Genomic DNA, 25,653 nt, shown 5'->3' with positions numbered 1-25,653 from the left:
GGGAAGTACTTTATTATTTTCTCTTATTTAATCTGAATATTATATTCACCACATATTTCGTTCCATCCGATCATCTCTGTCATGTTTTCACGTTGTTTAAGATCTCCCCGACACTTACACGATTTATGAAAGAAATATTAACCGGTATCGGATTCTTGTATCGCGCTTGCAAGTTCTTGCTGGCATAAATATTGCTATGCGATACGATGTTGTAACGACGTTAAGAAAGAAATTCGAGCTTACGATTAATCGATGAACTATGCCCTGCAACTAGAACAAAACTGCACTCTCACAACCGAAGAACATGTCTAACAATAAGCTTCTTAGAACCATTAAAATAGATATCGAAATAATAATTTTTTAATAGTTTTTGAAAAATATTAGAAGATTTATATTATTTTTAGATGCTCTTATTCAACTAATTTCAAATTTATCTATTAATTTATTTACCATTTGATTATTGATTCACTAGAAACCTGATTATTTTTTCATGCCTAATAAACCTGCACTACGCTTTGAAAAAGATATGTGTTAAGGGAGGAAAAGTGCACTTGAGTACTGATTGCACTGTGTACGCGTTCACCTAGTTACGCTACTGACTATAACGTTCTGTGTTTATATAATTCAGTGCAAATTTTGTGGTCCAGAAACGCGAAAATCATAATATAATTTTGATACAGTTTCAACGTTATATGGTAGAAAAGTAGTTCTACAATATTTACAAACGCGCATGTTTACAAAAATAAAAGTATCTAGAGACACGCGCTGCAAAATTCGCTTCTGCTTTTATCTTATTAAAAAAAAATTATGTTTTTTTTTCTTTTTTTTCCATTTCCTTTCGTTTTATTAAATCTCGTATTAAATTCTATTCTTTATCTATTATTATCGCTTTTCTATTATATCGGATTTTCTCCATATCGTATTGACGGATATTATCTATCGTTGTTGCAGCAATGCAACGCTCAATTGTTCTACGTAAGCTCCATAGGGCATGTCGAGAGAGAGAGAGAGAGAGAGAGAGAGAGAGAGAGAGAGAGAGAGAGAGAGAGAGAGAGAGAGAGCGACATATTGCGGTAATAAAGACATTTATGCATGACGTTAATAGATAAGGAAAAAGTTCTGTCGCTAGTTAATTGCGCCGGATTATATCAGGTTCTTGCACTTTGTCCTCTTCCGAGCGTAATCGCCGATCTCTTTCTCTCAAAGTGTATTAATTTACATACTTTTTTCGCACGATCATGAAGTTTTCCATGCAAATCTTGGATTATAATCTAGAGCTTTGTAAGCATCGCGTTTAGTACTTCGTGTAAGAATGCAAGACTCGGTGTACCTCGGAGGGTTAAATATTGCTAGTTATTATACTCTGTTAGGGATTTGTACTTTACAGCTGGGGCGTGCTTAGCACAGTCAATTTAACACACCAACTAGGATAGCGAACAAATTTGTATTCGATGTAATCTAAAAATATCGAGAAATAAACTCAGTCTCTCTCTCTCTCTCTCTCTCTCTCTCTCTCTCGATGTTATTTCTATTAGTAAGAAAATTGATTTACCACTCGAATGTATTTCACCATACGCTTTTATCTAAATCTAACGACTTCAAAATCTAGATCTACATAGTACCTTGACACATGGGCCGCCACTCTAGGATGTCAGGAGCTGGCAAGTGTGCGCTCACGTTTTATGGCTACATGACCTTAATATTGCACTTTGTCAAGCTCGTTCAGACTAAAAGTTTCCTAAATTAAATTCAAAATGAATCAAGACTTTTAATCTACCACATTGTTCAATTACATCAGATGTGCAGTTTCATAAAATATGAAACAAGTAACTTTTCTCTCTGATGGGACACATCGCTATTTATACTTTATATAAAACTGCGAAATGTACTTTTCTATTATCATTATTAATTCAACATTGTACTCGTATTTGTCCAAACGTGTCGTAAGATAATTCAACATAGGTGCTTGCCATATTTTATATTTTCCGTCGTGTAATAGAAATAAGGTGCAACGTGTATACGATCATAGCATTTCCCGCCTCATGTAAGAAAACAACGTTCGCTACCCTGAGGGCCAAATATTGCGGCGCGACGTACTTCGCCATGGGACTTTGATACACAGCTGCCGCCGTGCTTAACATATTCAATTTAATACGGTAACACCATGGAGACTATACTTAATTTGCATCGGGAGATTCGATCCGAGAGTAGCATACACTCCGGAACGAAACCGATCAAGAGATGAGTGGGTAGACAGGTCGTACGAGAAGTTTCGTGCATATTCTCTCGATGTTTTACAACAGGATTTCTCCGACAAACCTCCCTTGTTTCTTAAAGAAAATTTTATCAATTGATCAACAAATCGATCATATTGACAGAAATAATATTTTTTAATGTACTTTATATATAGATTAAGCATTTATTTTTCATTCTCTTTCTAGAAAATTAATTAAAAATATTTAAAAGATTATTACTGATATTAAATATACACTTTAACAAATATTTGTAAAAATTTACAAGCATAGTAAAATTTATTTTTAACAGTTTACTCGAAACGCGAAAATTGTAATTAACGTTAAAAAAATAGAGTTAATTTCTGCAATGCTCATGTAAATTCAAAAATATAATATAGTGGATTAGTCCCGTCTTTCTATATAGAAAGGGAGACTAATTGTAAGAGACTAAAGGACTAAATTAAAATTTATCCATAACACTGGGCTTTGCCTCACAGAAGGAAAGTAATTTAATTAAATAAATTGATACTTATATATAATATCATAGCTCTTAGTAAAATTGTTTTACCACCAAGGAAAAGATTGTCTGTAGGTGTAGGACGTGTCCAAGAATATTAGTTGACAGAAATTATCTATCTAATTTTTCTACTATAAAATAATTCACGGATCAATTTTGCGATCCATTTCATATCTCTCCTTTAACTTACATAAATTTATCCGACACAAATACGGCAAGGGGCGCGATTGTTCATAATGGATTCATTCTTTTATAGGTCTAACGGAGATCGATCTCGCCGATGGATGGAGGTAGAAAGGTCAGGGTGCGGAAATCGTGAGGCGAGAGAGAAGGAAGAATATAGGCGTCGGATGACGAGATAGGGATGAGAAACAGGTAGGTCGAGAGAACCGGCCGATCATCGTTGCGCGCGCGCGCGCGCGCGACTCAACTAGCCTGGAAAAACGATGCGACGGATCGGGGGCTTCTTCCGGGCGAGAATTGAGACGTAGTCGAGGGAAAGGTGTCTCGTTGTTTAAAGAGCCGCGCAGTCGGTAGATCCCCCTCGAGGGATCCTGAGGGATAGGTTGGATGAGCGCGTGAGAGGAGAGACGGCGGAGTTAGAGGGTCGCTCTCGGGTAGATTTCGGGGGTAGATACCGGGCAAAGGCTGTAGGCCGTTTGCTATAGTGCGCACGTACCAGGAGACGAGGGAGGAAGCAAGGCGGACGGGAGTAACAGGGTTATGTAGGAGCGAGCGAGAAAACAGAAGGGGTGGGGGAACGGCGAGAGAGAGAGAGAAAGAGAGGGGGGGACGAGAGAGCGCGGAGCGGAGGGATTCGGTGGTATAGCTTCGACTTTGGCCGTGCCGCAGTGGTATCGAGCGGCAACCCCACCTTTCACCCGGTCTCCTATTACCCCTTCCGTCCCTCCGACCATCCCTCGTTCGACACAGCACCGCCACCACCATTTCTCCTACCCTAGAAAACGTTATAGCGCTCTAGGCGCTAGCGCGTTTGCACGAACGCCGCGAATACTCTCTTTCTCTCTCTCTCTCTCTCACTCTCTCTCTCTATCTATCTATCTTTCTTTCTCTTCTCTCTCGTTTCCCCTCCTATCGCAAATGCTATTCTTGATCCTGTTCTCCTTTTAACTTTAGCCGCCTCGTTGGTTCACCCTCCCCTCTGTCGTGGCGGTAAAACATACCACGTGATGGCAGACTAGAGATACTCTATTTAATGAACCACGTGCGCCGCGAAATGTTTCAAATATCGCGAGGCCGGAAATGTAACTCGTTTAGTTCCTTTGAATACATCGTTTGCTGTAATAGCGGAACACAGTCAGGTAAGGACGGATGCGTAAATTTGATAGACGGTTGCTTCACCGCAGCACCGCTGATAACAGTAATGACGTGACCTCCTTCGCGCTGCGCGCAAGAGGAGCTCTCTCCCTGCTATGGAAAATTCTACGCTCTTTCGTGAAAGGAACATTCTTTTAGGACGACATGCATTTCACATATCAACTGTGCTCGTTTGAATAACCTTTCCTTGAGAGAACCTCTTGGAAAATCTTGCTATCTATTCAAATGGATCAAGATTTTTACAACTCTGTTCTCTATATTCTTGGGTGCGACGAATGTTATTTTTTTTTTTTTTTTTTTTTTTTTTTTTCCAGACGTTTATTTTTATTTTTGTGTCAATTAAACTTGCATGATGTACATACGCATAACGGGAAAAAGTGTCGATGACGAGAAGTATGTAATTATAGATAAAAAAATGATCCGTCGCGAACGAGAGTGTACAAATAAGAGCGGCAGGAACAAAAATAAAGTGGTCTTATCAGCGAAATAATACCTACCTCTTGCAGAGAATTGCGTTCTAGCTATCCCTGGCAGTGTAATTACTTACAGTCGATTTAATTCAGTACGGTGTTGAAATATTTTTATATCACGGAGCTTTACGGACAAACGGGCATCGAACAGAAACTGCCTGCAAAAGGAGTTTTGTTTTTATCACGATAATAATCCGATTGACGTAATATCGCGCGTGAGGGGACACAGTCTCTCTCTCTCTCTCTCTCTCTCTCTCTCTCTCTCTCTCTCTCTCCCCCCTTTCTTCTATTTTAACGTTTATATTTTCATACGTACGCATCCCCATTCCTGTTCTTTAACAAAATTGCAACAGTACAATCGAGAACCTAATTCCTTTCGGTTGCATGTTTTACGAAAGACGTCAAGTAAGCTCTCTTACATTTTATTTTTTTATTTTTCTTATTTTTTTTTTTTTTTTTCTTTAAAACGTATTGTCGGTCACGCTTAAGCGAAACATTCGCGATTTTCTTCTGCTAATTTTAGTCCTCGCTTCTCTCGGCACGTCTCGGTTTTCCTTGAAAGATTTTCCGCCGCAAGGAACATGGCACGTCTACATGAACTACAATGTTACACAGCGGCGTACAAATTAAAAAAAAGAACGAGGGTAAAAAAGAGAGAAGAAAAGTAAAAAGATTCTGGCCCCGGGGTAATCTGCTTTGCGGCTTACTCTTTCTCTCTCTTTCTCTCGCTCTCTCCAAAGTCAGCCATCCATGTTGAAAATTGCTAATATCAGTAAAACAAAAATTGCCAGCGCACGCGAATGACGGACAGAGGTTTTTCGATCGGCCGATGTTTCCGTTCGACCCAGATTCGATGTGTTTATTAATACACAAGCTTGAATCGCAGAGGAGAGAAAATCGAGGGGAATCTGTTAATCAGGAATACAAAGCCGATATTCGCATGTTGTTTTGCTTCTTAATTGAACGTAGAGACGGAGGAAGGATCACTTGCACTTGCACAATGTCCGGGAATACGGTTTTGCCGACGTGGCAACGACCGCGAAACAGAGGGCTATGTTGAAAATTAGCATTGAAAATTTCTACGCTCGCTACCTCTATGCCACCTCATCGTTATCAGGCTGCGCGAAGGTGTGTTATTTAGTTATAGATATAGGTTATATAAATTTACATATTATTCGTCCCGTGAAGTGATTGCAACTTTTACCAAGTATTTGTAACGGATTTAACGGACCGTGTTATGCAAAAATTACTTACCAAGTGGTAATTTCGAGTAAATTAACTTTTAAATGCAAAGTTTTATGTGTCCGACACCTCGCAATATGTGCATAATTCATTTCTTTTCTTTTTTTTTTTAATTTTACTATTCATTCTTGTGCAGCATACCATTCATATATATATATATATAATATGGAGCTAGTTATGCAATATAAAAGTGATTTCTAAAACTGATTTCTCTCTCACGTATAGTGAAAATATATCATAAAATAAAACTTTTGTATAATATACCTATAATTGTCGAAAAACGTTTTCAATATTTTTTCTAAAATCCTTTTACATAACTTTCGATTTGAGAGTTATAGTTTCATAAAGCTAGACTGCCGAAAACAATGCTAGCAAATCCTGTTGCCCTGTAGGAATAGAAATACGTATAACCCTCTAAAATTTCCATTTTGCTCGACAGAATTTGTTATATTTTATTTATATATAAGAAATATAATAGCTGTGGGAGAAACAGAATTGCTATTACATACTACATTGAGAGAAACGTCGTAATAATTAGATGTCGTTATGCTAGACGAAATAAATCATCATTTTTTAAATGTTTGATTCTAGTGTTGTTGTATATTTAAAATCAGAAATTAAAAGCAAAACTCTATACATAGAGATAAACTGTTATAATAGTCAAGATTTGATAAAAACTAAAGTAATCTGAGGTCATGTTTAGTACACTAGTAGATTAAAATGATTATATAAAATTCTTTTTATATGTATGTTTCTATCTAAATAAAACGCGACGACTATTTGTAGATCTGTTTGTATATTTATAACCATAATACTTCAACTGTATCGTGAGTTTCGATGCTTTGAAACATTGATAAATCCGGCTCGTGAATCGGAAAGATGATCCGATGCAAATAAAGGAGATCAACAAGACGAAGAAGCTGACAGAGAACGAGAGAATTTGCGGTTCACGAGGTAAAAGATAAACGATTGTCGAGATACATCTCTCTGGAAAGGCTAACGTTTGTATTTGTAATTCCGTAAATGAATGATTAAAGTCTCGAAATAAAATCTGGCATGGTTGTGACAATATTGGAAGTATGAATTTGTAATGGTCCACTCTCGCGTACCACTGCCGTTATGCTCGTTACGTGTGAGTATGTGTGCGAAGCAAAAGCGCGCTGGCTATGATAATAAAGCCGACGTAGTAAATGCTTAACGTAGTCGCGTAATTGCCATACTGGTGTAATGGCGTGTCGTTTCACCCAACGCGGACGGAAAACGGACAAAAATCAATGGGCAGAAACCGCCGCTGAAACAGGACTGGCCGAAGGCCATTCTCAACCGGATCATGAGAGGTCGGCGCGTTTATTTATTTAACCCCCTAAAATAGCATAGCGCGTGCGCTATCTTTCTCCAGTCGCCTCCACTTCACTGCAGGTTCCTGCGTTTCGCGATTCCTGATCCCACGACCGGGCAGGTGTGAACGTAACTCGGCCCACCATGATTTCGAGAAAATCCGACAACAGGCAAATTGAAGGATAAATTCGTAATTTGTAAAATCGTCTCAGGGACACCATTCCATATTTCAAGTCTTGTAAATTATACACTTACTTTATTCTTGTCCTCTGCCCCCCCTCCCCCCTCTATGTCTCTCTCTCTCTCTCTCTCTCTCTCTCTCTCTCTCTCTCTCTCTCTCTCTCTCTCTCTCTTTTTTTTTTTTGAATAAATTCTGCATCCTTGTATTTTCCAATTTTCCATGAAATATATCGGGAGCTTACATCGTGCTATTGTAAATGGAATTAGCCCATTTTTCACGATATATTGTATTTAAGTATGAATGATCGATACAATGATTTCTAATTGAATACAGGTTTTTGTTAGATTTGTTTTATGTATACATAGTAATCTCATAATCTACCTATTTGTGTTTGCAGCTTTTACGTGTCATTTATAAGTTATGTCAAATGAACGTTTATTACATTAGTTTGTGACATAATTTTCTCTGTTATAATATAAATCAATATGTGTCTCTCTCTCTAACTCGTAAATTTTTTATTAATGTTCTAAATCTGTGACATATGTGTTTCTCTAACATTAGCTATATTCGCTGAATAATATCCACAATGTAATATTTAAACTTTAAACATAATAAAATTTAGACACAAGTTAAAAATTATATGGATGTATTATATTCTTATTTTTTAAATATTTTATGGTAATTTATTTGATTTACTAATGAATTAATATAATAAAAAGGATAACATTAGCAGTTGTACACACATCTTGTTATTTAAAATTGAGTTGTCTTCGTATTTATTTATTATTAAAATTGCTCCATTTTAAATAATGATATTTCTTGTTAATTTCGGATTATTCTTTTAGCGTTAGAGATTTTAACCCTTCGTTAGGCGCAATATCTAATAGATATTATTTTAAACCATATTACTACACACTGCGATTTTTTTATCTATTGTAATATTTACGAATTTGTTCTTTACTGTTTTTGACATATTTTAATGCTTGATATATTAACATAATGTTGAGACAAAGTTGTTTTAAGAACCAAAAAAAAAATAAAGGAAAAATATTGCGCCTAACGCCGGGTTAAATTACACGAGAAATAAAAAATGAATTTTTCGCGAATTTGTCACGCTTACCACTACAAAATGAGACTGAAATGTTTTAAGTATCATTATCGTCTTTTTTGCAATATTGATTGATTGCCAACCGTGTGAATCGTGTGTGCAAATTCGGCTCAGTGATGAATTTCGTATTGACAGTTTGACATTCGGCGGTTAACCGTGCATCGAAAAGTGATTGATTGAGTGGAAATTATAAAAATAGAGAATAGGAAAAAAAAAAAATATATATATATACATATATATATATATATATATATATATATATATATATATATATATATATATATATATATCTTTCCGAACGGACAAAACACGAAATAAAAGTAAGACTCAATGCATTGTATTTTTTAGAGCTATAAGGCCAAAATATTCAAACGTATAAAGTTATGACACATAAAATTAAACGTATCCATTTTTCCTGTAAAGCATTTCCTCTATTTTTGAAAATATAGAGTTAAAATTTCTAACATTACGTCGAAAATTTCATCAGTCAGTCAATCTAATTTATTTTACTCGGACTATTTGTTTCTTTTTTTTGTTTACTTCTGCCAGAGGCGAGCGGAATATATGATTGCGTTACACAATGAACAAAACGGGCGCACACGCTCGTTTTCCTCGCGTGCCTCATCCTGAAGAAAAGCTAGTAAAAATCAATGAACCAAAGCCGCTGGCGCGGGACTAGCCCAGGGCTCTCCTCAGCCTGTTGAATGAACGAACCAACATTACCCGGTAAGAACTGGTTTAACTGTTGGACGAACGTGTCTATATTGGCTTCCTGCAATATCGATTTCCCGAATATGTCTGGACTGATCGTGGAAAAAGGAAAGCGAACATCATGACCTCGGAGGGAAGGTTACGAGCAAAGTTACGAGCGGATTCCCTTACAGGGAGAAGAGGGGGTCACTTGTTGTACATACACATTTCCGTTTTACTTTCCATCGGGAAACAAAAAAGAGAGAGAAAAAAGTCTAATGCGCGAAACAGTATCGGAAGGACCGTTCGTTTTTCAACAATTTCTCGCGATGGGATGCGATCATGTGCATCATTCCATCGTACCAAATATGATGTCAAAAGCTGTCTGTTTAGCGGATCGATGTCTCGGATTTGTCGTGAAATATTTGATGTAGCGTAACGCGGACGGCAGGCAAGAAGAAACGGTGACAGAAATCGCCTGTAGGCGACTGGTTCAGAGGAAGACCCTGCTCGAGTTACTTTGCGAGGTCGTCGCACTCATTTATTCATCTCCTTAAAAAACTGCGCCACACTACTAGCGCGGGCTCCCCTCGCCACTTTCGAGTCGACTCTCGTTTTATCTTCGGCGGAAAGGGAGAGAGAATTTGCTCCAGTATTCTGAGAAAAATTTAACGTCGAAGGAGCGCGCGCACCTATCTCCTCTAGAGATATTCTACTCAAATCTATTTCTCAACTTTATTCACGTAACGCTCTAGGGAGAGGGAGAATTGATTTACACATCGTGACGGTCTCTCTCTTCTCTCCATTGACTTTTTTCATAGGTAAATAAGGTATTGCTCTCGCGTTTCCGTTTACCTTTTATCGCTCCTCAGTATCCGACGTTTAATGCAACCATAAAAGAGTTAGAAAGATCGTTACTTAATTTCATCCTATATATATATTATCATCGCATTCATTTGCAATTCGCGCACATCTCGATACCGCGTCCTTCGATTGATGAGAGACGCCGATAGGGAATCATAATGTACGCAGTTACTTGACACGCACGGGAGAGTAACTCGATCGTTATAGGCTCTCCAGGCTGGTGGAATAGCCCTTCACCAGAGGCATTCACGGCGCACTCCGAAAAATTTATGATCGACTGCTCGTAAAGAGTACAATGTATGAAGATGAGCGTAGGATAAATACCACGAGGGTATCGATGATACGAAACGAATCGTCTTCATTCGTGGACGAGCGTACACGCACGTAATGCGTAAGAATACCATTAATGTTGGAACCGGATTTTTCTCAGATTCTTCGTTTCTTCGGATTCAATATTTCACCGATATTTTAGCACAGCGTTTCCTTTCTCTCTATCTGGGTGCATTAAAAATTTGTTATCAACACGATGACGATAGTATTGCTAAATTTATACGTTGCGCTTATAATATAATTCAGATTACGAAATAATTTAATATTTCTTATTACAAAATCATATTCATTAATCACTTCTTAATTTATTTCATTAAACGTTTAATCAATTAGAGAAGACATAAATTATTATTTAAATCCAGTTATAAACTGTTGAATAAATAAATCAATATACCGTCACGATACATAAATTAATTAAGTAATAAGGTATTATTGTTACTAGTGTAAAAGTCCTTTCGCAAAATCCAATAATTTGCCGAGAATCACTGCGGATAAGAAGTAAAGCGGCTTACTTGGGGGGGGGGGGGAGGAAGGGGAAAGGGAGTATTTCTCTAATTATAGCGCGTGCGTGTACACATAAAACGGCACGGTTCTCGCAATCCGGAGCGTATGTAATCTGGTTAAAGTGTATTCGGCGAACTCCCCGTGCTGCATCTAGCTATTATTCCGGGGACTACATTTGGTCGACTGAAATCGTACTCATAAGCTATTTCAGAATAGAGACGCGTGTCGCTTTCTCGCGACTATAATACGATCCTCGCAATCGTTCCGTAAGAACACGAGACTCGTACTCTTGTCCGTGAATTATGTGCGCAAATGTAGAAATATTTCTCATGTAAATTAAATCGTACATGTATATATATATATATATATATATATATATATATATATATATATATACAGCTTGTACAGCTTGATTATTCTCGTTTAAGGACCGGGTGGGGCGATTGTTAAACTGAATCAACATGCTTCTTACCTGTTTGTTTTGCAGAATGGCTTTGTACCGATGGGCGGATGTGAGAAATTCGCTGATAATCTATAAAAAAAGAAGAATTTGTTTCTATCAAAATAGCTTTGAAAACATTTTTAATTTTCAATTCTTAAAAGTACATTTGAAAGTGTAAAAATACATTGTCATATTTCCGACACGCTCGGTTTATTCATTTTGCTCTTTCGCATTTTAGAAACTGAAAATCTAGCATATTCTGTCCGTCCTACAAGAATCGACGAAATGTGCGATTAGAGAACTAGATGATATGGTGTAAAAAAATTGTGTGTGACGGTAACATTATTTAATTACTGCATAACAACTAGGGTTGGCCGGAAAAGTCCAATGAGTGGAAAATATCATGATAAATTTCCCTTTTTACCGCCCTGTCTGATTTAATCCAATGGAAATTGGCAAAAATTATAAAAATAAGATGTAACACTAAAACATATTTAACGTATCTTTATGCAAAAAGATATTTTTCTTTTAACTAATAAATACATTTTTTAGTTTAATAAGAAAAATGTAATAGTAATAGAATTAAAAACTTTTCGATTTGTCGACTCCTAATCTATTACGGATTTTATTTTGGATAAAGCTTAAATTAAAAACTCTCTCAATTGACGAATATCGATAAAAAGGTTTTCTATTTATTTTAATATTTTTAATAGAACAGACCAATTTTTGTCGGTTTTTTCCAGACAATACTGGTTTTTATCACTCGCCTAGATTTTATCTAAAAAATGATAACAGCAGTAACTAAAATTTTTTTACAAAATAAAAATTGACCTGTCCACACATTAAGATCGATGACCTTGCAATCCAGACGGGTGCAGAAGCATGTATATTTTTAGCGAGACATCATGGTTGAAATTCTCAACATTGGCGCCGAATACGATAATTACACATCTAAGGTTTCGTACGTTATTACGAAAATCACACATGCACACAATTATTGCATAATTTTATCAATCTACTGAAAAATTGATAAACAGATTATATTCAAATTAAAAATTACTTTTGCCAAACTATGGATGAGAGAAAGAGTGAGAGAGAGAGAGAGAGAGAGACAAAAAGATATTGACTTTCCTATATAAAAATTATAAATATCTTTTATTAAAATCATGTTATATATAAATTAGTTGATTCGTAAAATAGAAAAAATATAGTTTTATATGTATACATAAAACTAATTTTATATACATGACGGAACATATGTATAAAATATATTTTGAACTAAATTTATTCGACACGACTATTATTTAATAAGTCATATTATTTATTCTGAATAAAATATTTATTTAAAATAAATGATGGTTCAATTATAGTTGTATTGTATGAAGGAAGTTGTTTAAAGTGGAGTCTCGATCAGACGAGAGTACTATGAAAGGATTTTGCGACGCCAATGTTTTGTCTGGACGAATATCTACGTTCACCAGACGAGAAAGAAAGACGAAGGCTAAATCGAGACTGTCTCGCGTGTAGTCAAAGCTCAAGTAAATGTAGCATTAGCTTTTACCGCAACGTATGCCTTGGATTTTTGTGCTTGACACATGATACGCAAGTTCTGCTAAGCTAAAAAGACTAGAGCTACCTCACTGGGACCGACGAGTCAGAGTTAAGTGAGCCTAAGTTAGCAGTCTCTCCTTAGAAGATAGCTAAAATGTAGACAGAGGAGAAACGAAAATTGAAACGTGCGGCCAGAATTAAAAATGATGAACATACTTTATATTTTATAAAAGAAATATTCGAGCTTTTGTGACCAAAAGGATATCTCTTGTTTATATTTTTCTTTCCAAATATAAACGAGTTTATCGTAAGAGTAAAAAAATATAATATTTGCATATGTATAATTCTAAATTTTGAATACTAGTTACACGTGTTTCATTCCAGATATACGTGTGAGGGAATTTTTATAAAAAAAAAAAAAAAAAATAATAACACTCCAATAAATAGAAAAAGCTTTAAAAATTATAACTTAATTAACACAATTATGTGTATTATTGATTTTTCTGCACAAGGTCTTATTATAATTATGCTATATTCATAAATATATACATATACATATAAGTAAGAGATGTAAAACAGAGAAGCACAGTGAGTGTCTTCATTGATCTTGAGTGAAACTTTGTATCATTACTTCATCAGTGACATTTTCACTGTTTCAGTTTAAGAGAGTACGAGATATAATCTTGATTTTTTTTTTCACGAAAAAGTAGAAGGAAAGATCGAATTACACGAACTCTATCCTAAACGTTTCCAGCGTAAATGAGGTGTTCTAGTGAAGGTAACATCAGGCATCGTGGAAATTCTCGATGCGGGAGGATTGATGTACAGGGATGCCGAACTATTCCGCCATTTCGATAGGTTGTGTTGGCAGAAATCCGAGCGGGTCTCATCATTAAGTAAGAATCCATTACCGCGTTAGTGGCACGTCAATAACGAGAGACGACGGCGAGGTCGCGTTAAATTATTCCCGTAACATCAAGGAAGGTGAACGAACACGGAAGGTCCTTCTCCGCGTCTTTCTCTACATTATTAAAAAGAGTACGGCTATTTAAAAGTATAATCATCCATAAAAATATACGAGTGTATATTCCCCCTGGAAGAGTTCCTTTCGCGATTACTATCCGAAGAATAGGATTACTCGTCAACACACACATTCTATCCATCTCGAATCTATTTTTATTTATCACCTATTTGTTCGTATCCCGAGTGATATCTATGTATATATATTACTCTATCGCACGTTCTGCATATCATCATTTTTATACAAATATGCGCAAAATATACATATATACATAGAACCTATACACATAGAACATTTCGTATTTCCGTATTTTGTCTGGATTTTCGTCTTAGATTGCAGTGGTGGTGCAGGAAATGCGAAAATCCGGCTTATCGATCGGGGTATAAAAATAAATATTGAGATACGCACTCGAAATCGTCTTTGTCACCGAATATTTGCCCTTCCTCGAATTCCCAGTATGATATAGTTATATAGTCGCGCGCAGCTTCATCTTTTTCGCATGTAAAAGGGGTTAAGCGAATCGGTGAGGTTCGCTCTTATCATTTTCTTCGAAAGGGACGCGAGAGAGAGAGAGAGAGAGAGAGAGAGAGAGAGAGAGAGAGAGAGAGAGAGAGAGAGAGAGAGAGAGAGAGAGAGAGAGCGCTTCGAACGGATTCTCGCTGGTACGGCACGAGCACTATTTTCGGGAGAAACCTCGACTCGGGATAAGGCTGAAAGTACCCAATTACCCGAGGAACACAATACCTGGGAAATTTTTGCGAAGAAAACTCGAAGCTGGGAGTAACTCGTTTCGCAAGGCATCGCTTTCGAACGACGTCGAAAGTATCGATTCTCAAAGGCCGTTCTCCGATTCCCTCTTCCCTCGAGTTTCTTGCGTTCGATCTGTAACTCTACCGTCGAAATGACGGAGCTTTTATCTTGGGAAAGAAACGTAGAGGAACGCGTATCGGAGGGACAAACGGACAACTCTGCGTCGTTTCGAATGCGCGTTACATCGAAGGCAATAATGTGTAAAAACTATCTTGAATTAAAATAGAGCGAGTAAATGGAAAAAGAGATGGCCACATCGCGTATACGTTTAAATAAATGATTGTTCTATCAACGAGATTGTTACTATTCGACAAGAGTAGATTTATAAATGCGCCGGAAACTTTGTAAAAACGAGAACGCGGATATATACACGAAAAACTAGGGGAGATTGATGTTAAATTGCAACTGTCAATAGGATACAAATAAACTATTTTTGAACAAGGATTGAAATACACACCGATAACTTTGGTATGCGTTCAATTCCTATGCCATAGATACGAGGGAAAAAAAGAGATTGTTTTACGGTAATTGCTGCGTTTCCGTTATTACAGATAAATAGAGAGGATCGCTTTTCCGTGTTTGTACCCATCGCGTTTTAAACTGTGGTGCACCGTGCTTCCCAAAAACTATGAGCTTTTGAGAAATATTTTTAAGTATTTTAAAGGCTTTCGCGATATGCGTTGGATTAACAACAAACTTTTTGTCACATTTTATGAGTACTCCATCGAATCGGGATAAAATACATCATACGCACGGATCTGCGGTACAAATGGCTGTTTTGTTAACTTTCCGACATTTTCTTCCGTACGCAATTTCGCGCGATAACAACATTCTGTATATATCGCTGCATATATATCACGGTGTGTTTAAATGATGAAAAAGTGGGAGCGTTGAAATCGCTGGACGGGAAAATGTATTGCGCGTGTATCCATTTTTTTTTTTTTTTTTTTTTTTTTTTTTTTGACCACATCCAAACGGCGTTATGCGTCCTCGGCGGATTCCAAAAGGGAATTACCGCCTGGTCGCGACAGTCAGGGGGGGACTACATTTTACGTGATAACTCGATTATGTTTCACGGCTGGTGGGGTTCACGCACCTGTTCGCACGCTGGTGTGTAACGTGTATTGTTTTATTACACATCTTTTTGACACGACGCGACGTCCGCCTAGCGATCGCTACAAACGACGAAGCGCACGTGGGCTTTCCGTTGATACGGAATATTATAATGAGTGTGCGTAAAAAAAAAAAAAAGCGCCGACGCGAAGGAAACGGTAATATATCGCAAGAAAATCATCGCGGGATTCTTTGTTTCACGTTACACGCGCACGAGTACGCATAATCGTGCTCGTGCAGGCGCGAATCGCAATTAGACCAAAGCGCAATTACATCACTGCACGTCGCGGCGCACCACTAGCGTAAATAATACTACATCATTATTTACACCGGCCCTCTATACGTTTCGCCCGCACACCGTCCGGCTCTCTGCAAATTATATATGCGTATCGCTTTATAATTAACGCTTGCTCCATTTGGAATTATACAAACGTCTCTGTACTTTCAAATCTTCCGCTTGTGTTTTAATTATCGTGATATATCAAAATGTCATATTATCGTTGCGTGATATATCAACGATATCTTGTACATTTTTTGATTTTGTGAATAGGGTAAACTCGGATAAGATGGCCATATATATAGTTTGTTAAAATGCAAAAAACATACTTTTATTTTGGTTATTTTTTAATAGCGTTTGGCATATTATCTTCACTGAAGCTTACGTAATATTATCGAAATTAAAAGGAAAATATTTAATAGAAATTTTATATTATCAAAATAGTACAACATAAGCACTGGCCATCTTACTCAACTTTTAAGAAAAAGATGATCATAGTGACGGAAAGTGATGGCCATAATAATTATAAAAAAATAGTGAAAACGAAAATAAAAATTATAAGTCATATACCACTTTACATATCTTTATAATACATATGTCTAACGTCGATTACGATAACTTAACAGTAATTTATTCGACGTTATAACAGTTTTTAGTGGACTCGTGAAAAACTTTGCATATAAGATTCACAATATTGTTATTTCGAATAATGTATGCACATAAACTACCGTAAATATCGATTATCTTTGATAATGATTAAAAAAGCGCGCTATGTAGCGATTATTGAAAAAATTACAGCCTATGGCCATCTTTTCCGCATTGGCCATCATATACCCTAGTTTACCCTATGAAGAGAGATACATGTAAGAAAAGTCTCGAGATTTTTCCTAATCTTGATATTAAATCTCTTGTCGCATATCACACCTAACCCGTGTGCTTTAGTATTCAGTTTGCATAATTGTTGTTGGAAAGTTGGAAAACATACATATATACATACACATATATACGCTGGCATATTAAAAGTGTCAGCAGTTTTGTCGGAGGCACGAGTTTTAATCGAATTAGAGTCCCGCCTTTCGCGAGAAACGAAACTTTTCGCGACGTACGCTAATAGCATTAACACGGCAGACGTAACGCGAAATTTGCACTCGGCGGTGATTCGCCCGTTACTTTAATTTCCCGACACGTACGCGAAGGACCGAGGGATGGAATTATGGGGTGGAGATATATATCGCAGCACGTCCGATGGAAAGGGGAGAGATCCGTCGCTGTCGATCGGTTTTGCTCTCTTTTCAGAATGGGATAAAGGAATGCGTTATTATAGGACGATCTTCCCTTCCGCTTCGCTTATCGTCGCGCGCGCGTATTTCCCATTTCTTCGCTCTTTTATCCGAAGACTGACGAATAAATCCGAGACATCTCTGAGTGACAGGACCATTTAGATCTAATCGAAACGGTAGAAATTAGTTTTCGTCGGTATATTTTAAATAACAATAGAAATTGAAATATATATTCTAAAGCGAAATTTCACAATAAAGTATCTAAAGTAACAGTTTAGAAATTCGATCAGTATAACAATAATAAAATGTGAATCGCGAATTTATTGTACGAGTATTGAAGGATACAATAATTTCATAAATATCATTGTTTTTCGAAAATTTGAAGCGAGTGAAAAAAAAAAATCTCCTTTTCGAAATAATGATTATACAATTTATACTGTCCTTTCTCCGAAATTTAAGCTCGTCTTTGCACGTCATACAATTTCGAGAAGAATACGGAAAAGTCGAAGAATACCGCGAAATTTTCCTAAAGAAAACTAAAAGCACACTTAAGAGCTCGAGTGAAACGTAACTAACTGTGAAAGCGCTATACGCCAAGTGAAACAGAAGCAGTATTTCCGCGAGTAACCACGCGGCTGAAATTCCTTTCGCACGAGCGAATTAAAATACAGTCATTGCAAAACGACAAGAAGACCAAGTTGGGGTAGAACGAGAGAGAAATGACGTTACATTTTACCGATGCCATGCATTTCACCTTTATCCCTTTAAAGGACCTGGCATGAATCAAAGTGACCCAAATGGCATTTCGCACAAAAGGGGAGATTCTTACCTCGAACATTCACGTGCGTTTCTCTTCCCATACAAGGGAAAAATTTACGAGCGACATGCGCGTCTTAATCTTTTACTATTATTGCTACTTATAAATAAAATATTATGAAAACACGTCGGGGAATCAAACGGAGAAACGCAGAACTGCGAGAATACGAGAATATTCTACGATGATGATGATATATTATGCTCTCCTTCGTTGAAAAGTCAGGAAAATTTCTGAGTCTGCTTCCAACGCTTCGGTCTGCTTTTCGAATCGAGGGCCCGCATTATCCTCGCTCAATTTCCTCTCGTTTTATGTAGCCGCGTGTCTCTTTATCCTCCACCCTCGACTAGAGGTTTTTTATCCTCACCTAGCAAGGTGCAGAATAGTCGGTGAAATCGATGTGGCCCGAGAGCTAAGAGAGCCAAGGTATAAAGACGATAAATGAAGGAGCTTTCAAAGAAAACCGGAAACTACTTCAAAAAACGAAATAAGTGTCGGCTAAGTTACCGACGCGACGTCAGGCTCTCTTCGGGAGAGGACGCTTCGCAGCAATCGATTTTGGAAAATTCTGTCATCTGATGTAAGCGAGGTGGAAAAAAGGACAGGGGAAGTTCATTTTTCTGCGTCTGTGCATGATGGCAGAGGATAAAAGGAAGAAAATGGAAGAAAATGCGAGATCGATATGCGCTCTCAGCATTAGGTTCAAATACGTCCTTCAAGCTTAATTTCTCTTCGTGTATGATGGAAGACTCGTAGTGGAAAAAAAAAAAAAAAAAAAAAAGAAAAGAACCCCTGTTCACATTTTCCGTCAATTCCGGGACATTTTTTATACACGTCCATGAAAGAAAGAGATTCTCCGAAGAAAGCGAATAAAGGAACTTCTGAAGAGATTCAGGTGCTCGAGAACTTTTGAAACGCGAAATAAAAGTCGTTAAAAGTTATTGGGTCACAAGGGGAAACTTTCGAAGTGAGCAATTTCGAAAATTTCGTAGGCGAGCCAGCGTGAGCGAGCCAATATCAACAAAAGAGCGAAGAACTCGCGTAATTGGCGAGAATTCCTTATGATTACGCGTCTTTCTGATATTTCTTACCGTCTATCCTCGGTAAAGTATAGAAAACTCGATGAGCCCGACCGAGGGTAGATATTACACGAGAAAATAGCGCATTAAAATTCTGCAGGCAAATCGGCAACTGCACTAAAATTTGGAAACCGGTGCAAAATTGCTACGGGTAGGATGAAAACTAGAAGCCAACCATTACGAAACTACTCGGTGGACGAAGAAATGAATAAAGTGGTGTAAGAGCGAGTATCGAAGGGTGGTCTGTCCTCTTCGTTCTCTCGTTTTATATAAGTCTCGTACAAGTACTAACAATAAGAATCTTCCAACATATCGATCCTCTTGCGAAATCTATTCGCTTCTCGACATGTTTTGTCGAAATTTATATTTTGCCAAATTATTCTTTGCCGATTTTTAGGCATTTGTCTTTCTTCTCGCTTACGACGTAATCTCCGTTTTCTCGTATATTTGCTTGAAGGATTGAAAATCTTGGCGATGGGAGGGGCGCGGTAAGATAAGAGCGAGCGAGACAAAGAAAAAAAGTAGAAAAAAAGAAGCATAAATTCGTTCGAGCTTGAATTGAGCTCCTCAGCAAAGTCGACGTTTCTAATGAGAAGTAACGCGAACGCTAGCCGGCTACGAAGACCAGCCCTCCCTTTTCTCGCTTTTCTCTCGTGCAGCGTAATGTAAAAAGACATTTCAAAAAGATGGCGCATAGATAAGGTAGACGGAAAGATATATTTCGCGAAATATTACCGGTTGAAATATATTCGCTCTCATACGCTACGCTTTTCAGATCGAGAGGATACATTATTCTCAATCGATTTCCTTTCGCTTTACTTTGCAGCATGTCCCTTTGACTTCCCCTTGACATTTTCTGCCTTCTTCCTCGTCTCTTTAGCAGTACGTGCGGCGGAGCTGATTTCCAGCTAGAGAAAAAGAAAAGATAAGAAGGGTGAAAGTAAGTTGAGCTTTTCAAAGGAAACCAGAAACTGTGTTGGAAATAAAATGAAAGTTACTGCGCTGGGAGTGCCGCGAGAACTCTTCCGGAGACCCTCTGACGTGAGCGGTTTTGCGAATTTCGTGATTAAGAGCAACAAGAAAACAGAATCTTGATGTAGATGTAGAGGAAGATGAGCGTGTGTGGAGAGTGTGAGGGGTGGGGGATAGTTACGAGTAGTGGACTCGATATGGAAGGAAAATATCGACTGATGCTGCTGGTATCAAACTAGAAGTATTATTAAAGATAAACATTGATAGAGCGAGAATTTATTTCTCAGCAAGCATTTAAGTTGCTTGCGTTTCTTCAAAATAAATATATAAATATATTCATGTATCTATTGCATTTATATATTATAAATATCTTGAAAAAAAACATAAATATATATTCTCTTAAATGGAATATCATTACCGTTGAGAAGCAATAATTTCAGTGATAAATGTAATATTGAAAACAATAAAATTTTACTGAAAAGAATTAAATAATAGTAGCGATTGATTTTTCAGTAAAGTCTTATTACGATAATCAAACACGAAGATATCAAACATAAAGGTGAAACATAAAAGAAAAGAATAAAGGAACAAAGTGTGAATGTTTTCTTTGAAGATCAAGTGAAATCTTATTAGTGCTTTAATCAGTGACACTTTCAAGTGACACTTAAAAAAAGTAAGGGGACGAGAGATAATAAAAATTTTATCGTGTGCGAGAAATTTTTAAAAATATATCTACGAATAGAAAGTACCATTTTCTGGAAAATAAAGTTTATAACAAAGTGAACACTATAGTCGTGACGTGAGAGAATCTGTACCGTAGACACGATTTCTGAAATCTCATCATTACAGACGATAACGACGATAATAGTCGCGGTAGAAACAACGAGCGACGAACGACGAGGTAACAAAGAAAATGCTGGTTGTTTCTTTTTGATGCCGGTACCCAGGGGATCGTAAGAATAACACAAGTTGAAGGAATTATGTTTTCCTTTTGTCCGCGACGTGGACAAAGACTTGCCGAGAAAAATGGCAGACTCGTTGAGAGGAAGAATTCTTTGGTATGACAAGAATGGAATAAAGGCCGAAAAAAAAGGAAAGGAATGCGGCTAATTTTAGCATGAGGTGTAATCGCGTTAAATTAATAATATTATAGATGCGTTATCGGATCAAAACATAATTTTATCTAATTATTTATTTAATTATAGTGATCTTCTTTCCGGAGCTCTTTTAGATTTTTTAATACTTTTAAAATACGTGCAGTTTTTTCCCGCATCTTTTAAAGCATACACAGATTCATACTGTTACGACGGTATCTCTGACGATATAGTCAAAGACTTTTGGAGCGCGAACGTGCATGTAGAGGTTTTTTTCATAATATATTAAATGAAATACGTTTTGGCAAAAAGTGCGAGCGCCTGAAATGTATTCAAAAGCTAAAGTCAATATTGAAATATTCTGCAAAGTTTATTAAAAAATGCGTCTTTGCTATAAATAATTACCGGCTGACTATCAACCATGATAAAACTCGAGCAACATAATAAAGTGAAAAATGAAACGAGAGGAACGTATTATTATGGCGATCCGTAGTATTGTTGTTTAGTGCAGGGAGAATAACGTCATCACGGTAACCGGCATTTTCTCCATGAATGCGAGACCTCGAGTAAAATTATACTGCAGAATAGCTCAGAACATTTTGAATGAGAACAATAACGGACTTCATTTGAATTTTATTTTTATTTTCTATAAGTTTTCGAGCATTGCTTTTGTTTAATCATATTGTCGGTTGTATTTAATTTCCATGCAAATTAATGTAGCTGAATTATCAAAAAGACAGCCGTTAAAATATAAGTAGAAAATCGTTTGTCATTTTACTAATAAAACAAAATTAACATGTTTTCTGGAGGAAAATAAACGTATATATGTGGCAAAAGATTATACATGTAACGCACATTAAATATCTTTTTTTTTTTTTTTTTTTTTTTTTTACATATATTTTACACATGGCAAATGATTGTAAGAGTTTGCGAGTGGTCCCAGTTATGCATTATTATTATACTTTATAAATCAATAGTTTTGTTGATTCATCATTGTTGAAAAATATTCGTTTCTGTGTCGAATATACATATATATATTCTTTACATTTTATACAATTCACTGAAAAATTCAGGCTGACAGAAAATGCAGCTGAACGGTCTTTGATTGAATATATGTTCCGAGACACGCTTCAATGTATCGTGGAACTATACAAGATGCATCTTCGATTATGTTTGCTCGACGTTCAGCGATAACGCACTCGTCCGTGCAATCGTTTCCATCTCTCTATGTCGCGACGTTGATCGACCGTCGTCGTCGTCGGCGTTCGAGAGAGAAAGAGAAGGAGGGAGAGAGAGAGAGAGAGAGAGACTACAACTTGGTTGTCCCTTTTCAAAGGGTTCTCAAGGTCGATGACATTACGCTCCTTTTAATTGCCGACGCATGCGCGCGCCCGGCGGGGGCCCCCCTCGCGATTTAATGCCCTGGGCGTGAACAGTCACGCATTTCACGCGGACGAAATAGCCTCTTGAATTAAGCAGAGCACGGACCCAGAGGCATCTGGAACGAGTTTACCGGCGCTCATGCATACGTTTACGCGGTAACCCCCGATTCAGGATCCGTAGAGAGCGCGGTCGCGTCCCGCCGTTCCATCATCCGTGATCTAAATCACGGACGCGCAAAATCCCAGCCCAGTATCGAATCATCCACAACCCCTTTCCTTCCTTCCTGCCTTCTTTCTTTCTTTCTTTCTTTCTTTCTTTCTTTTTCAACCGGCGAGAGTTTGATCCTTTCTCAAATTAGTGGATTACACGCGCTCTAAATCTTAATTCACAATTTACGTGTTACACAGCAGCGTAATACGACGGAGCTCATTAATGATAAGATATGCATCGGTCCTTATTTGCATGACGCGTACTCGTCTTGAGCCGATTCTTGGATGCGGATTCCAGGCGAACACCTACGGGATATATCGCGCAAATGCGAATTAATCCTTTCATAATGATGGATGAGTTATCTCGATCTAATGCTGCCGTCTTGCGCTTTGGACGAGATCTATGTCGCGATCTCGCATCGTCTGTCTGTCACTTTAGACAGAAATATACGATGGTTATGAGATACATATTACGCACGACAGAGATATTAACGATATTACTTTGGAAAAAGATTGAATGAAATAGGTATTTTCTAAATATTATATATTCAATCGCGAGAGAGTGTATATTTCTTAATATCCCTCCCTTCAGTTATACATACATATATATATATATATATATATATGTTTCTTTTGGTTCGGCAAATACGTAATTGTATTTCGTAGACGAGTACCTCTCGGAACACGAAATTTCTCTCCAGATACATTATCGGTTTTATTACGTGTACACCCGGTTTCTCTCTCTCTCTCTCTCTCTCTTTCTCTCTTCTTCTCTATGTATATGCATCAAAAGCAATCGAACTCAACCGATGCAACCAGATGCTTTCTCGCCATTCTTATTTCCTAAATATATATATATATATGTGTGTGTGTGTGTGTGTGTGTGTGTGTGTGTGTGTTGCCTCTTGTTTATGGAACGCCAATGCCTTCTATTCCTGCGGACCGTTTCACAAACAATATTCGCGGGTTACGCCGCGTCGTCTGAATAAATCATACAGCTGCGACTACCGAGCTCCGCCGAGCTGCACACCGGAAGGAAATGCACGCGTGCACTACGAGCCACATGCCTCCGGCCAAATGAAGAGTTACTTTCGAAATATGGGCTTTCCGATTTGCGACGTTTACCGGAAAACTCTCGCATGCGAATTCGTCCGGACGCGCAGAGTCCGAGTAAAATGTATTTGTGATATAATATTTCACACTCTGCATTTTGACGTCAAACTAATATACTAATATATCGCGCAAAGAATCTTTTTATTCGAAACATCTTTTCCCTAGTCAAGTCGACACATTCCGACTTTATTCCGAGATATTTAATTTGGCGTCCGTTAAAAAATATACGCTTCGTTTTCTCTCGCTTTAATTTACAGATGTACGTAATTTTTCGGCAAATTTGAGCCCGCGATAGATAAGTTGCATGTAAATTAATAAGATTGACGAATAATTTGAAATTCATCTAGTTTAACAAGCATCATCGGACGAGGTTACATTTAGAGAATAATTCCCTCTGACGCGTTTCGTGCCAGTCGCCAGCCGCCAGCCGCCAGCCACGATTCGGGTCCTGGTTAATGCAGTAATATTGTAGCCATCGGCTTCTCTTTGTAATCTTAATTGGTTCTTGGCTATCGAACATCTTGATTGCAAGCACATGTTCTTGTTCAACGCTACCGGGGCTACGCGACTCGAATACAGCTAACGAAGGAACGTTCGTTATGCCGGCAGAACAATTTATCGGGAAGCTTAATTTCACTGTGCTCGCCGTGCACATTTGTGTGTATTTGCCATCTATATATCGCTGAAATATATTTATTTATGTATACATATATATTCGTTAGTCTTCAAAACAAACTACATATATTTTGCTTGCGTTGAACAGAAAATCCTTGATTATTTCTATAATTCTATAAAAAAAAACAATTATATTGTCTAAAAATATTTTTAGGGCGTTAACAGATTACCTAATTATCTGATTTTTACAAAATAATTTTGTAGTTTTGTTTTTGATTTTGATTGAAGAAAAATTAATTAAAAACATAATCTCAAAGAAAAATACAAATAGTTATATATATATATATATATATATATATATATATATATATAAATTGTAAATGCTATATTTTTAAAAATCTAAATTGTTTTCTCTAAACTATGGAACATAAATTTGTACATGTGAACATACAGTTACGTTGTTCAAAAAAGATTGCTCACTTTCCGACATAGAGAAATTTACCAAAATTATGGAGAAAGAAAGAGAGAAAGAAAAAAATATTATATTTTAATTAAAGTTTACTTTCTCGATTCAAAATTAATAAATACTATGGTTGTTGCGCGATGTCAACTTGCTGATAAAATAAATCTTTGTAATGCGATTAACACAGAAGTCGTGTCGAATAATTTCGATAATTTGTTAAAACCATTATTTTATTATAATTTTATTAATCTATAAATAAACAACTGCTTATTTTGTCATTTTATTTATTTTTTTTTTTTTTGTAAGATACGAATGATTGATGTTTGTCGCGGTAAAACTCCGACGAATAATTATTTTAAAAATATTTTTCTAAAATCTTACAATTCTCTGTAGTTTTAATAAATTCTATGTAATATTTTCAGACTGTCAAAAGCGAGTTACCATTTTTATCCTAAAAGTTTAAATTTAAGTGTGAAAATGCATATATTACAAAACGAGAAAGAGAGAAAGAGAAAGAAATATGTACTAATAAAACAATGATTAAAATCGATTTTAATACTTTGCTTTCATTTTCAAAATCCATCGGTATTTATTACGGAAA

The 25,653-nt window shown here is 36.9% G+C and overlaps 1 protein-coding gene across 5 annotated transcripts in view; it reads right to left on the bottom strand.

The window, feature by feature from the left end:
* Positions 1-25,653, bottom strand: part of LOC140664878 (irregular chiasm C-roughest protein) — a 136,213-nt gene that overhangs the window by 86,392 nt on the left and 24,168 nt on the right. For all 5 annotated transcript variants that reach the window (XM_072890471.1, XM_072890470.1, XM_072890467.1 and 2 more), the window contains one exon: positions 11,289-11,348. In XM_072890471.1, the coding sequence (XP_072746572.1) occupies positions 11,289-11,348 (60 nt within the window). The remainder of the gene's footprint in view (positions 1-11,288; positions 11,349-25,653) is intronic.

This window comes from Anoplolepis gracilipes, chromosome 4 (genome assembly GCF_047496725.1).
Source record: "Anoplolepis gracilipes chromosome 4, ASM4749672v1, whole genome shotgun sequence".
NCBI lineage: Eukaryota > Metazoa > Arthropoda > Insecta > Hymenoptera > Formicidae > Anoplolepis > Anoplolepis gracilipes.
This window is presented reverse-complemented; position numbering and strand designations above follow the sequence as displayed.